Raw genomic sequence first — 13,658 nt, forward strand, 5'->3', positions numbered from 1 at the left:
AAACAAAAGAATGCACAAGTTGATATTGCACAAGAATATTAAAGAGACAGCCTGCCAAATGTGGAAGAGTGATTATTACAAATTGCAAATGTATCCCATCTGTAGGCAACACTGCAGCCAGACAGAAAGTCTTCTGATCAGCTGCCTGTTTGGTGTATGTCTTCTGATCTCTGCAGCTCTTCTGGCATTAGTTACTGCGATTTATTCAAACAAACAAAGACAACACATGAACCACTGAACAAAACCACTAAATAATTTGTGTTTCACTCATGAGGCACCAGGGGTCAGTGTAGCATAAGAATGAAATTATATCGATTGTATTCTGTAATACAATGACATTTTGTCACGGGGTGCCTTTGTTTTAATAAAAAAACTGGTTCCATACACAATGTGTATGGAATGTTACAATGTTATTTATTTTTCTCAAGAAACCTAATGTTATTAAATGTCAAGAAGAAATAGGACGTTATTTGTTCTCACGTTATCTCCCCTTAAAAAAAACCTGATAACACATTTTCAGGTTATAGTAATTCTAGTCTTGAAAGTCCATCAGGGTAGATATTTAATGTAAGATTAAGTGTCCTTGAGAAACATCCCTGGCATCTATTGGGACAGAAAACAAGAAGCAATCTTTTCCAATAAGTATAAATCCACCTATCAATATATTCCAATGCATTATTAGGCAGACACTTGTAGGTAGGCAACAGGACAAAGCACTGCATTGTAAAATAAGTTAACAAGCTCGTAACTGTCCTTATGATTATAATATTGCCAATTATTTAATCTATACGAGCTGTCAGAATAATGTAGGTCAGCAGGAGATCCCTCAGAAACTACAGTACCCACAGTGCAACAGCACACACTCACTCCGCCCTGAACGTGGAGCTGAACCCAGATCTGCACACACGTGATGGGAGTCATTGCGCGTGCTTCCACCCATCCCTGTGTTTTGTAGATCTGCACAGTGGAAGCACTTGTTCCCACGTATGTGGACTGCGCCCCGGTGTGTTTGGATGCAAAGTCAGCCCACAGACTGACAGCTCGCTGCTCGAAATGTCATGTCTCTCTGGAATTAAAGCCTGTTTGAATACGATGGACCTCCGGACAGCCGGATGAGCAGCACAAGCAAGGACTGCCGGGAGTGTTTCATTTTGACGCCAAATTGGGAGACTGACCTGGATGGTGCTTACTTGGATGCATCACACGCCCATGCGACGATATCGGTGTATGTTGCTGCCATCGTTGTCCAGGTTAGGTTACAGTGAGCTAAGCGTTAATTGTTTACGTATTAAAGCTGTTAGCGGCGGAAGACGCAAGTTCGGACTGGATACAACATTTTGCGCAAATAATTGCCCTAAATAAACGTTAAATAGCCTATTATTAAATAATTATTTGTATTATTATGATGGGGCGCTCTATCTATTTATGAAGGAAACATGGAGCATTCATCGCCTTGTTTCATCTCGTCCACCCGGATGAGAGATACTGTAATTGTGCAAGGCTGCATGCAAACCATACTTTCCGCCTTGTTGCCGCCGTGTGATGGTTTCTAAAGAAGTCGTGGACATTTAAATCCTTTGCTATTATTGATTATTAATTTAAAACTACCACGCGTGCTCTTGAGGCAGCAGGATAATGATACACGCTGACATTGCCTCCCTGTCTCCAGTCCAGAAGAGTTTATTTTCCCACCGAGGACTGGTCTCCATCACAAATGTAGCCCAGCAGAGGCGACTGAAGCAGGCCGCTGCACATAGACGGAGGCGGGTTTGTTGTGCTCAGGCTGGATGCTGAACATGGTCTGTACTGAATACCTGCCGCCGGCTTGTTTCTGTAATTCCCCTGCTCTCTTAAAATGGACGGGGCCTTTTTAATAAAATCTATTCATGGACGTTGAACCGGCTCATGGTTATAGGAATTATCCTGGACCGGCTTTTCGGGATGTAGGGCGAATATCTACGGATATTTCACAGTAGGCTCTACACAGAAGAGGAAACAGCCCGTGTTCATGGAGACGGCTGGCGGGTGAGGTGCATGTACACTCGGCTGGATGAGAAATAATGAAGACCCCTGCTCAGAGGATTTCACTCAGCTCAAACACAGACTGCTGTTTTTATTGGCAGCCTAAATACTTCATATTTAATACTGATATTACTCAGCTGTGGTTCTAATATCATCCCTGAGTGTCTAGCACTCAGAGTCAAGTAGCTATACCATTGGCTGATATTGACTTCATGAGGTTATGAGGCAACATTTCAAAAGTACAAACCATGAGTCCAGCTTTTGTTGAGTCTAGATACAATCTACTTAGTTATAACAGCAATTTAAGACATCATTATTAACTATGTTACTGTTTTATTAGTTGTAGGCACATATTGAGGGATCAGGATTGATGAGGACCTGATCTTAACTGATGACCTGCTGTTTCTTAGATAAATACAGAATCAAGGCTGCTTTGAAAGTCTGCAGAAGCTTTCCAAGAGACACAATAGTGGAAACAATCAATTACGTTTCTGAGGGGGTTACATTCATGGATCTGCTGAGTGTCAATGTTTGACTTGATGGACATTGTCCCTGTATGAACTTGCCTTTGGGAATACATGCTACTTACACACCGCATAGCAACAGCACAGCAGCAACGGGTGAGAGGATTTGGCACAGTTTCCACAGCGGGATGTGGTGATGGGGGAGAGCAGTTGCAGCACCCTGATCCTTTGATCCCTGATCCCCCCCACTGGTGGTCGAGGACTCCCCGTCTCTGTCAATGGGCCCTGTATGGATTTTGTCCCTGAGTTGACAGAGGGCAGGCCTACAGCGTCAAACAACAGTCTGGCTGCCATGCATCCATACGGCAGAGCGAGCAGCACAGCAGCCCCCCGGTCCTGCACCAGCTGTGGGGGCTCCTGCTCCCCACCTCCCCCCTGCCTAATCCCTCCTGACCCCCCCTCATCTACTACCTCCTCCTCCTGCTTGCCCCCGAATATGACTCCTCCGCCACCAATGTGTCCTGCACCGATGGTGCAGGTGGAGAATGGCAGCAGCTGGAATTCCTCCACCTTCTCGTCCTCCCCAGACTCCCACCCTGGGCACCACTGTGCTGCAAACAACCCCTACTGGACTGCAGTGTTCGACTACGAGGCCACAGCAGACGAGGAACTAACCCTGCGGCGGGGAGACCTCCTCGAGGTTCTTTCCAAAGACTCCAAAGTTTCTGGGGATGAGGGTTGGTGGACAGGCAAGATCCAGGACAAGGTGGGTATCTTTCCATGCAACTATGTCACAAGGGGGGGCGCTGCCAACTACCAGCAGCTGACTGCAGGCGGGGTGGGCGACTGCCCCCTGGAGATAGACTTCTCAGAACTGTCCCTGGAGGAGGTGATTGGAGCGGGTGGGTTTGGGAAGGTGTATAAAGGATTATGGCTTCTAGAAGAAGTAGCAGTGAAGGCCGCAAGGCAAGACCCCGACGAGGATATAAGTGTGACAGCAGAGAGTGTGCGGCAGGAGGCCAGGCTGTTCTGGATGCTCCGGCACCCCAACATAATCTCCCTCCGTGGGGTCTGCCTGCGAGAGCCCAACCTGTGCTTGGTGATGGAGTACGCCAGAGGAGGGGCTCTGAACCGAGCACTTGCTGGGAAAAAGGTTCCCCCGAGGGTCCTGGTGAACTGGGCGGTCCAGATTGCAACAGGGATGGACTACCTGCACAACCAGGCATTCGTACCAATCATCCACAGAGACCTCAAGTCCAGCAACAGTAAGTACTGCAAACACATGACACTTGTAATCAGTGAGTAAGTGTTCTGGTTGATATCAAATACAGTGCAAATATTACTAATCCATTAAACAATCCACAGAAACATTTGACAATTACTTTTGATTATTGTTAGAGACATCTTTGTGCACAATTGACAGAAAAGGATATTTTCAGACTGAATATATTTCCTGCTTTTAAATAATATTAAACTGAATATATTTGGGTGTTGTACTGACAAAAATAGACATTCAAAGACATCTGTTAGACTTTTAGAAACTGGAATGGACATTTTTTTTACTATTTTCTGACATTTTATAGTCCAAGAAAGTAATCAGCAAATGAATCCATAGTACAAATAATCCTAAACTGCAGCCCTATTATCATGTGACTATGCTTCATGTTCACAATAAGTGTTACTTACAGGTAAGAGAAATGTAAACCTGTTTTCACATGACCAAAGTTTGAGTGAGACACTTCAATATTTACACTAAGTACACCTTGCACAACTTATTCTTTCTCACAGTACAATTTAAAAGGTCAATTTGGCCCTTAAAGGTGCAGTTCACGTGAAATATTAATGAATCTAGATTATTTTTGTGTGAGTTGATCGGTGTTGAAGATAATGTCTGTAAAGATCCCAGACTTCTTGAATATAATGGAACTATGAGGCACTCGGCTTTTGGTGCTCAAAGCGCCAACAAAACTGCAATTTCTCTTTCCAGAAATCGTGACCCAGTTACTGACGATAATCCAGAGGTATTGTTGTGAGCAGTTTCATGCAGGAACCTTTTTCTTTCTACCCTATAACAGAACAAAAGGAAGAGTGCATCTACTCAAGGATGAGAGGCTCACCTGAGCTAGCTAACGTTACAGCGAAGCCGAGTAGGACGGCATTCATGTTTACTTCTTCCTCAGTCACAAGCCTCTCGTCCATGAGCATGCTTCCCTCCGCTCAGTGGTACAGCAGATAGAAAATCAAGATCTGTGGATCTTCTTGAGTAAACTGGTCATCATTTTTGAGAAGAGACATTGATGCCTTTCGACTGTATCCCTATGGCTGATATCTCCAGCTCAGGGCAAATCTCCAACAAAATAGATTGATAACTACAGGAAGTTAAATAAAAGTCTGATAATGATTATTACATTTTGTATGAGCTTTAGAGCCTGTTAGTGGCAGAGTCATACTGCTGTTTCTGGTCTATGTGCTTAGTTAAGCTACCGCCTTTAGTCTCCTGGCTGTAGTTTCATATTTCCCTTATGTGAGTGGAATCAATCTTCTAATTTCTCACCATCATCCTTCAATAAATCTTTCACATATGGCAAACATCTATTATTGTTTACAGTACTTGGTACAGGACAGTGAAATCAAATAAAAGTAATACCTTTATACTATCAACAAATCGACTATCAAAAAAGAGCATATTGTGATTTATTGCTCTATTGATTATAAATCACACTGTATGTAGTCGCATCGTTTCGAATTTTTTAGAATTGGGAGGGATGAAACCCTCTTTTAATGGTCACACATGCAGAGCACACAGCCCACACAGTGAAATGTGTTCTCTGCATTTAACCCTAGTACTAGGAGCAGTGGGCAGCTATTGTACAGAGCCCGGGGAGCAATGGGAGTGAGGGGGGAAGGGGGGTGTCCGGTGCCTTGCTCAAGGGCAACCTCTCCAAGTAGCAGTCCACACTCCACATTTTAGGTCTGGTCGGGGACTTGAACCGGCGACCCTACAGCTCCCAGTCCAAGCCCCTACTGACTGAGCCACTGCCGGATGTTTAGCTTCTATAGTTGAGTTGTGTTAATCCACATGGGCAAATAAGTTGTCATTTACAAATGTACAAACATTGAGCCTTCTCATAATCAGTTCATGGCATTACAAAAATGATATTATGTTGCATTCATTTTTCATAACATTGAGGGGGGGTTTTTGGGTAGAGAGGAGAAACTTAAATTGAACACAGTGGGGAGGCCTAAGTCCTGGAGAGCTGGTCCACTTCTGCCATATTTTCCCTGTCATCTCTCTGCACCTCCTCTTGCTCTTCTTCCCTTTCCTCCTCTTTCCTCCCCTCCTCAAGAAGAGCAGTTCTGCTCTGCAACTCATGAGCTATTTCTGGTCCTTTGTGCTACTTGCTGTTTTAAAGACGCAGTTGCAGTTGTTGGTGCATCAAAGAAATAACACGCAGCGAGCATCTAAGTGCATTTCATGTGTGTGTGTGTGTGTGTGTGTGTGTGTGTGTGTATACGTGCCGGTCAGACTGTGTGTGTTCATCCCAAGTGACATGAGTGATGGGGGAGGGAGCGTACAAATATGGGTGGCGTGCGAAGGATGCTCACTTAAGGGCCCTTTAAAGAAGGAGACAGGCAGAAAGTAAGTGAAGCTTAAAAACACTCGCTGCTGATCTGCCCAAAATGTTTCCTAATCTTCAATCCCTCACTCTCCTTGAGTCTCACTCTGAAACATGTGCACCCTGCTCCCATCCCTTTCCCTCCTCCTCGTGTGGCTCAGTAACAGTAACGATGGGGGATCAGATGCGTATTGGACAGCAGAGCCATGGCAACAACACCATAACTCTGCCTTTCCATGGTGACATGGCACTGCTTCTGTGTCACTGAGTCATGCTGCTGCTAGCTGCTGCTGTCAGATGCTGCACAACATGTCAGAGCCCCCATTTAGAGTTCTGTCTGTGTGGAAATAGCAACTGAATGAATGCAGGAATGTCTCATGGACCCTGTTTTCTACCCTGGATGTTGACTGGAAATGTGTGGGTGCTAATCGTTAAGTATGTGATTAGACTGTGACTCACACTCGTACTGAGGGATCTTTGCATTAGCATGCCGATGCCCAGGAGGGTGAAGCATTGAAGGAGAGTGAAAGAGACTGAGGATAACAGGGTGGAAAAGATAATATTGTGGAGGGAAATTAAGCTCGGGGACCAGAGAGAGCGGAGAGAGGCGAGAGAGGACAGTGATGGGAAAGAACAAGAGAAGGGGAGCGCGGGGGATAAACAGCGGTTCATCTCAGTTTAGGGTTTCACCTCAGCTCATTGTCCAGGTGCGCTGGTCTCAGGTATCCTCTTCAAACTGCCGACCACTTGGCATCACCGCGGTTACAGAGCCACTCAGCCCCCGAGCCTCCTGTGACTTCAACCTGCTCCTGTCACCAGTACACACACATGCTGCATTCTTATCGCATACCAACATACAATGTATACTAGGTATGAACAGCAGTGCAGGCGTACTGCATAGTGGTTATTGTACTGTATGAAGACATACCCGGATGTATACTACATTTGCATGAATTTCTGATTATGCAGAATGAGCTAGCTGCACATACTTAACTGTCTCACAATGCATTGCATTTAGGTGCCTTTAGACCAGCCATCAGCCATGTCATATTTTGAGCCACACTAGTATCTGTTGTTATGTCACTTTTATTACGTTTTTCAGACAAAATGAAACTATTTACATTCCCAATATGTGGTCAGTTTATCCAAATTATTCCTGTTTGGAAATTTGCCTCGATGTATTTGTCAAAAGAAAACTGGCAACCAGGCCGTCAGTAAGAAAATTGAATGGTGGATTTGAATCAAATCTTAATTTTTGTATGTGAACAGCACCGCACACACAGTACAATGTTAACCTATCCTGGTAATATGGGCATGTATTGAATATATTCTCCCCAGAGTGCGTGGGGAGAAGTGTGGGGGTCCAGTAAGTTGCTAATGGGCACGACAGCAGTGCCCAGGAGGTGAACTGGCACAACATTAGTAGGCAGTATGGAGTATGTAAAGGATGTAGTGTGCAGCACTACAGTTTGGGATTTCAAACAAAGCCACTATCTTCATCTCGCTCTGAAGAATTGATAAATGCAAAACGTGACGGTGATCTTAGAGTCAGTGTGTGCTTGAAGCTTTACAAACATTTTACAACACAGGATTTATTTTAGGCTCACTCACATGCTTTCATCTAATTTTATCTCAGCCAATTGAATGATTTTTAAAAGGCGTGTCTCCTTGTGCTTGTGGGAGCTGAATGTTCTGTTGTATGTCGTTAAAGGGGATAATCTGATTACCGTGACCTCCTTAGAGTGATGTCACAGCATGTTTGTGGGTTGGTGGTCACGCCTTACCTGTCGCTCTGATCCCGGATCAGCCTCTAGTCTCTCCAAGCATAGGGCACCAGTCCTCTTTGATTGGCAGGATTAATCCCTGGGATTAAAGCAGACACAATGAGAAGATTCATAGTGCTTTTGATCACTATAAACACTATTGTTCGAGATAAGGGCTGCTACTTTTATCCTCCATTTGTATGATGTATAAAATGCTGCAAACATTAACATTTGAAAAATGTATTTGTTGTCTGATATTCAGATCGCAGAATACAAAGAAGTGACTATTCTCATTTGAAAAGCTTAAAACTGGGATATGTTGGCATTTTTTATAATAAAATGTAAAAATAATTGTAAACTTAATGTTGATTAATTGACTAATCAATTATTCAACCAGTCATTTTGATTTGACTTTCAAACAAAAGCAGGGACACAAGTCATTTAAGTGTATTCATATATTTCTAATTCAATGTGGATACGCACAAGATAATCTGAGTTTTGGGAAAATAAATCAACTGACTTCATCTGCTGATAAATCTTAATGTAATTCTATTAATATACATTAAACTAACCTGCTGAGTGAGTGGACCTTGAGCTGATCTGTTTCATTAACGCTGTCCTGATATGAGACTTAGTCATGGTTCTTTTTGAGATAAATGTACATCACTGAAACTTTATATAGCTCTATAGAGGCTCTGAGTCTGCTGCAGGTAAGACAATACAGGTGAGCTGATCACCTGTCGCAGTTACAGAAAGGCCGGGTCATAACTGTACCTGCAGCCTTCTCTTACTTATGGTAAATGTAGGATGATGTCTCAATGTGGATGTTTACATACATACGTACAAATATAATTTCATTTTCCCTTTGATCACCTGTTGGATAAGATGTCTCCACCTAATATAAGTTCAAATGTGTTGTTGCCAGATGAAGCTTCAAAGCTCTATAGAAAAAACCTAAAAGACACACTCAATAAAGACATGGCGCGGTTGACATTACCAGCTGTTTTGACTGCTGTCGCTTCAAATGGACGCCATGTTTACACAGTCAACAATCAGCTGAATAGTGTGGGAGCCCCGTATCTCAGAGCAGGCTTGTCAAGTATTCTGTTTGCTCATGAGTATTTAGATCACAAAGCAAGAAAAGACACATTATGTAAGACATTTGTTAGGGTTTTTTTCTTTTAATATAGTCTTGTACTAGTTACCACAACATCAACAACAGCACATGCTGATAGTTAACAGATTAACATGGCGAGATATGGCAATAGTTGCTGTTTTAAAAAAGCCTACATCTGGCTTTGTGTTTGTATTTGTGTGTGTGATAATATGTCAATCTGCTGAGGAAAGGATTAATTGTGGAGGCCAGTGCCGTCTGATAATCCCTCAGAGAGACAGAGCAGTGGAGGCCTAGACTGTGACTTAAGTGTAAACTAGCAAGGCTACTGCTAAAGTGTTTAGAGTGTTGAAGTATTTAATAGGTATGGATTTGAGGAATATAATACATTTGCTATATGTATGTGTAGGGTCTTATTGATTAAGAATGTAGGTACATTTCAGATATGATGGTGGGGGAATACTGCTATGTTATTACTGCACTAACAATACTTTAAATTCATTTGAAGTGAAATGAGTTTCAGTGATTGAGACCTGGAGATAGCTGCACAAGCTGTTCCTAAATTCAACATGTATCATGTATCATACGTGTGGTGTCCATCCAGACGATATCTCCCGAAAATATCACAACATACCTCAAATTTTAACTCAAATAGTCTAAAGAAAAGATTTGTGTGTGCACTTATTTTTACTTACTTAAGAATTGTAGGCTCCACATTAAATGAACAAATAACTAAATTAGCATTATAAATAATGTCGTACTTATTCTAAACTGCATTAATACCAATCTGAAAGTGGAAATAAGTCTTCCAGACAAATGATTACAGGCTGTGTTTTAATTTCTGTGGGCATGTCTGCAAGCATGGTGCGTGTGCAGTCGGGTTCTTTGGCCTGTGTGCGTATGGAGGTCGTAAAGCAGGACATGCTGGCGCTAGGGCAGGGAACTCATAGTCTCACACTGCTACTATCACACACATGTACACACTCATGTACACGCTGCAATAGGGCAACAATGTCCCCATTCTCACACAGCAGCCCAAGACAGAGCGAGAGAGCAGGACTCACAATGGCAGGAGTCACTGCAGGGGGATGGTGGGCGAAGGATGGGAGATGGAGGCAGCGATGGGCGACTGTAGGTCGAGAATGACAGAGCGGAGAGATGGATGGAAGCAAGGCAGGATGGGTAGAGGAATGCAGTGGCTGTGGAGAAACCCCTGGAGGCTTGTTTGGGAAAGGGAATATAGAGATGGATGGGGGAGGGAGAAATAAAGGCAGGAAAATGGAGAAGTATGACCAGTTTTGCAGGAGGTCAAACCACTCTTCTTTTCTCAGTGAGCTACAGATTAAGGCTAACGGTCCTGATGGACTGCAAGCCTCATTAAATCAATACACTTCAAATCCATTTACAACTGCAAACCAACATGTGCAGGTAAATCTAGGTCCATGTCCTCTTGAGTTTAAGCCGACATAGCATCTTTATCCTTTCGTCTTGTACTGAACATAAAGTACATTCAATAGCATATAAATTGTCAGATATATTCAAATAATACATTGCAATTTAAATTAGTTAGCCACTGGTCCAGACTATAATATCTCAACAACTATTTAATGGATTGCCATGACACTTTGTCCAGGGATCCATGATCATTGTAATGATGTTGGTGACCCCACTTAGTTATCAGTTAAAATGTGTACGGTACTTTGCTTTATATCTGAATGCTTGCAAAACTGTCTGGCAGTGGCTCAGTCAGTAGGGGCTTGGACTGTGAGCCATAGGGTTGCCGGTTCAAGTCCCCGAACAGACCTAAATATGGAGTGTGGACTGCTACTTGGAGAGGTCTCAGTTCACCTCCTGGTTCACCCCCCCACCCCCCATTGCTACCCCGGGCGCTGTACAATAGCTGCCCACTGCTCCTAGTACTAGGATGGGTGAAATGCAGAGGTCAAATTTCACTGTGTGTGCATGTACTGTATGTGTGACCATTAAAGAGGGGTTCATCCTCCAATTCTACATTCTCATAAGCCTCAGCTACACTTCAGTGTTTATTTAAAATTAGCAAATGTTAGCATGCCAACAACCTTAAAATAATGGTGAAAATGATAAACATTACATCTGGTAAACATCAAGTCATTGTGAGCATACTGGCGCTAGCATTTAGGTTAAAGCAATAGTAGTGTAGTGTGGCTGTAGGCTACTTTAAAGTAGCATATTCACCAAAAGGCATCTTCTTCAAACAATTAACAATGATGTTTTCTGCTTTTCTGTGAGCGATTTGTTGATGCATTGTTCTTCTATTAGCAATATCCAAACGGAATAGGCATTTCATTTCCTGATGAGATTCAGCATCTGGATTCTACGTTAGAATGGAGTTGATTTTTCAACAATCTCAAGTGTTTGTAAAAATGTGTCAGGACATTTGACTCAGACTCAGTTTTATTCTGAGAGCCGTAACATCATAGAGGAAACCAGAGAGATATTGAGCACATCAGTTGTCTCATCAATAATGCTGCCACACGACATAATTGTCGTATTTGTAGAAGGGTTGAATTCCCATAGCTGACAGCAAACGCAGGTTGAAAGAAGATTATAGTACTATACAAAAACAAACAGAAGTCAGGCTGATGGCATCAAACAGTGTAGAGTTTTAAGGATGGTTTGAAGTCTGTTTTCAGTTCCTGCATCACGTGATCTGGGCCACACTGCTAACAGATGATTGTATCGCCTCGCTGTCAGATGGAAACACTGCTGACTTTCAGTGAGTGACAGACACAGGGAGAGCTACAGTGACACAACTAAACCAAACAGTGACACCCAGTCAATGGCTGCATGATTGCCAATGAATACACATGCATGCACCCTCTCATTCAGACACACACACATCACACTTATTCTCTCCACTGCTCAATATAAAGTTGATCTGGAGCCAGTTATCAGTGAAAAAGAGTCCATGCTGCTCTCTGCAGTGCAGCTCAGACACTGTGGAGCTGCCAAGCATACTGACACACATTTACACATCCTGCTGCTGTTTGTTGTTTAAAATGTGATTTGCATAATACAGCTGAGCAACACTTTTGGTCATAAACACACTGTGGTGTATTTTTGCTGCTTTTGATCACTGTTCAAATGTTGGATCATGAAATCCATACTCACTAGCACACACTGTACACCAGTGGATTATATATTTGAGTGTATTTGCATAAACAGACAGAAGCCTGGAACTTTTAGCTTCTAGGGTTTCTGCAAAACAGGCTCAAAGTGTATTTTCAAACAGGCAAACAGTAGTGCAGTAAGATCAACATTAAACGTCACAGGCAGTGCCTTTCCTCATCATCACCTTTCACCTCAGCTCTTCAGTCTGAGAAGCAACGGCACAAGACATCGTCTGAAGTTCAAGTAAAGACGACAAGGAAGTGTTACCAGAGAGAAAACACATTGCAAAACAATACTTTGTGTTGTTTTTTAAAATCTTCTTTAGCTCCCAATCCCAATTTAGTTCCTTAAGTCAAAGTGGAGTAACACTCCTGAATATAAGCACAATATCACTATGTGTTTTCCACCACTATACAAGGGGAAGGCCATACATTTCAGCAGACAAAGCGATAGACACAGTAAAGTCACACACTCACGCTTACATTGACCTCCTGTACGGTTGTATGTTCGCTGGCTGTTGACTCGCTGTTAGAGGGTCATTGTTGTTTGCCAGCAGCCTGGCACGGAGAGTGGGGGGCCGGGCCAAGCAGAGAGGGCGCTGGGTGTCCCCCGAACCCAAAGTCCTTCACCCACTTTCATAGTGGAGTCAAGTAGAGGACACTTCAGTCACAGACATGTCAATACTATAATCGAATGTTTTATTCAACGTCTGTGTGCACAAGAGATCTGACATGAATACATGTTGACCAGGACGTTGACATGGCGTTCACTTGAGTTGATTCCTGTGAAAACCTAATGAGAGCTCAGGTCCGTCCATAACTTCTTAAATCAATTGAAATTATTTGCAATTGGCTCAGTTTCACCAGTGTGTTATTTTAGCGTTATGGTGCTCATCAATTAGACATTAGAGATGTTATTAAGTCAGATATATTCATGCAATAAAGGACTCTTGTTGGGAAAAATAGATGTGTGTCTGTTTGTGGGTAACGTTTTGCATAATTAATAAGAAGAATAGAAACACACTTGGATGAGTTTGATTTCCTAAAACAGATAGTAGAAACAGGCGACGAGTAAAAAAGGTTATCTTGATTTTTTCATTGGTGGTATTTGTAGCGTTTTGTCAATTATAGGTCAGAATCAGAATACCTTTATTTGTCCCACAGAGGGGACATTTACATTGCTGCAGCGAAAGTCACCAAAGTGATCAGGACAGGAAGTGATTATGACGCTTTTCCATGCCAAGTTTGTCCCTAATGTTATTTGGGGAAACAAACTTGTAGTTCTTTTTTTCAGTGAAAGTGAAGCACCCCTGTTTCTTCTTTTTCCTCTGCAAGGATGGGAGACTCTTTGATTCTGCCTTGAATTCGAAGAATACATTAGTTTGTATGTCTATTTTAACATTCAGCACAATGTGTTTCAGTTGTAGACCACAAAAAAACATAAAAAATGTTCACAAGTTAAAATGAAGAAACTCAAAATTCCCACACTTTAAGTACTCCTTTTCTACATACCACACACGCAATAAGAG

The 13,658-nt window shown here is 42.7% G+C and overlaps 1 protein-coding gene across 1 annotated transcript in view; it reads left to right on the plus strand.

Annotated features, from left to right (window-relative positions):
* The first annotated feature begins 976 nt into the window (after positions 1–976).
* Positions 977–13,658, plus strand: part of map3k10 (mitogen-activated protein kinase kinase kinase 10) — a 32,436-nt gene continuing 19,754 nt past the window's right edge. The window contains exon 1 of the mRNA XM_034115058.1: positions 977–3,751. Coding sequence (XP_033970949.1) covers positions 2,776–3,751 — 976 coding nt within the window. The 5' untranslated portion in view covers positions 977–2,775. The remainder of the gene's footprint in view (positions 3,752–13,658) is intronic.

Source organism: Trematomus bernacchii, unplaced genomic scaffold, assembly GCF_902827165.1.
Source record: "Trematomus bernacchii unplaced genomic scaffold, fTreBer1.1, whole genome shotgun sequence".
NCBI lineage: Eukaryota > Metazoa > Chordata > Actinopteri > Perciformes > Nototheniidae > Trematomus > Trematomus bernacchii.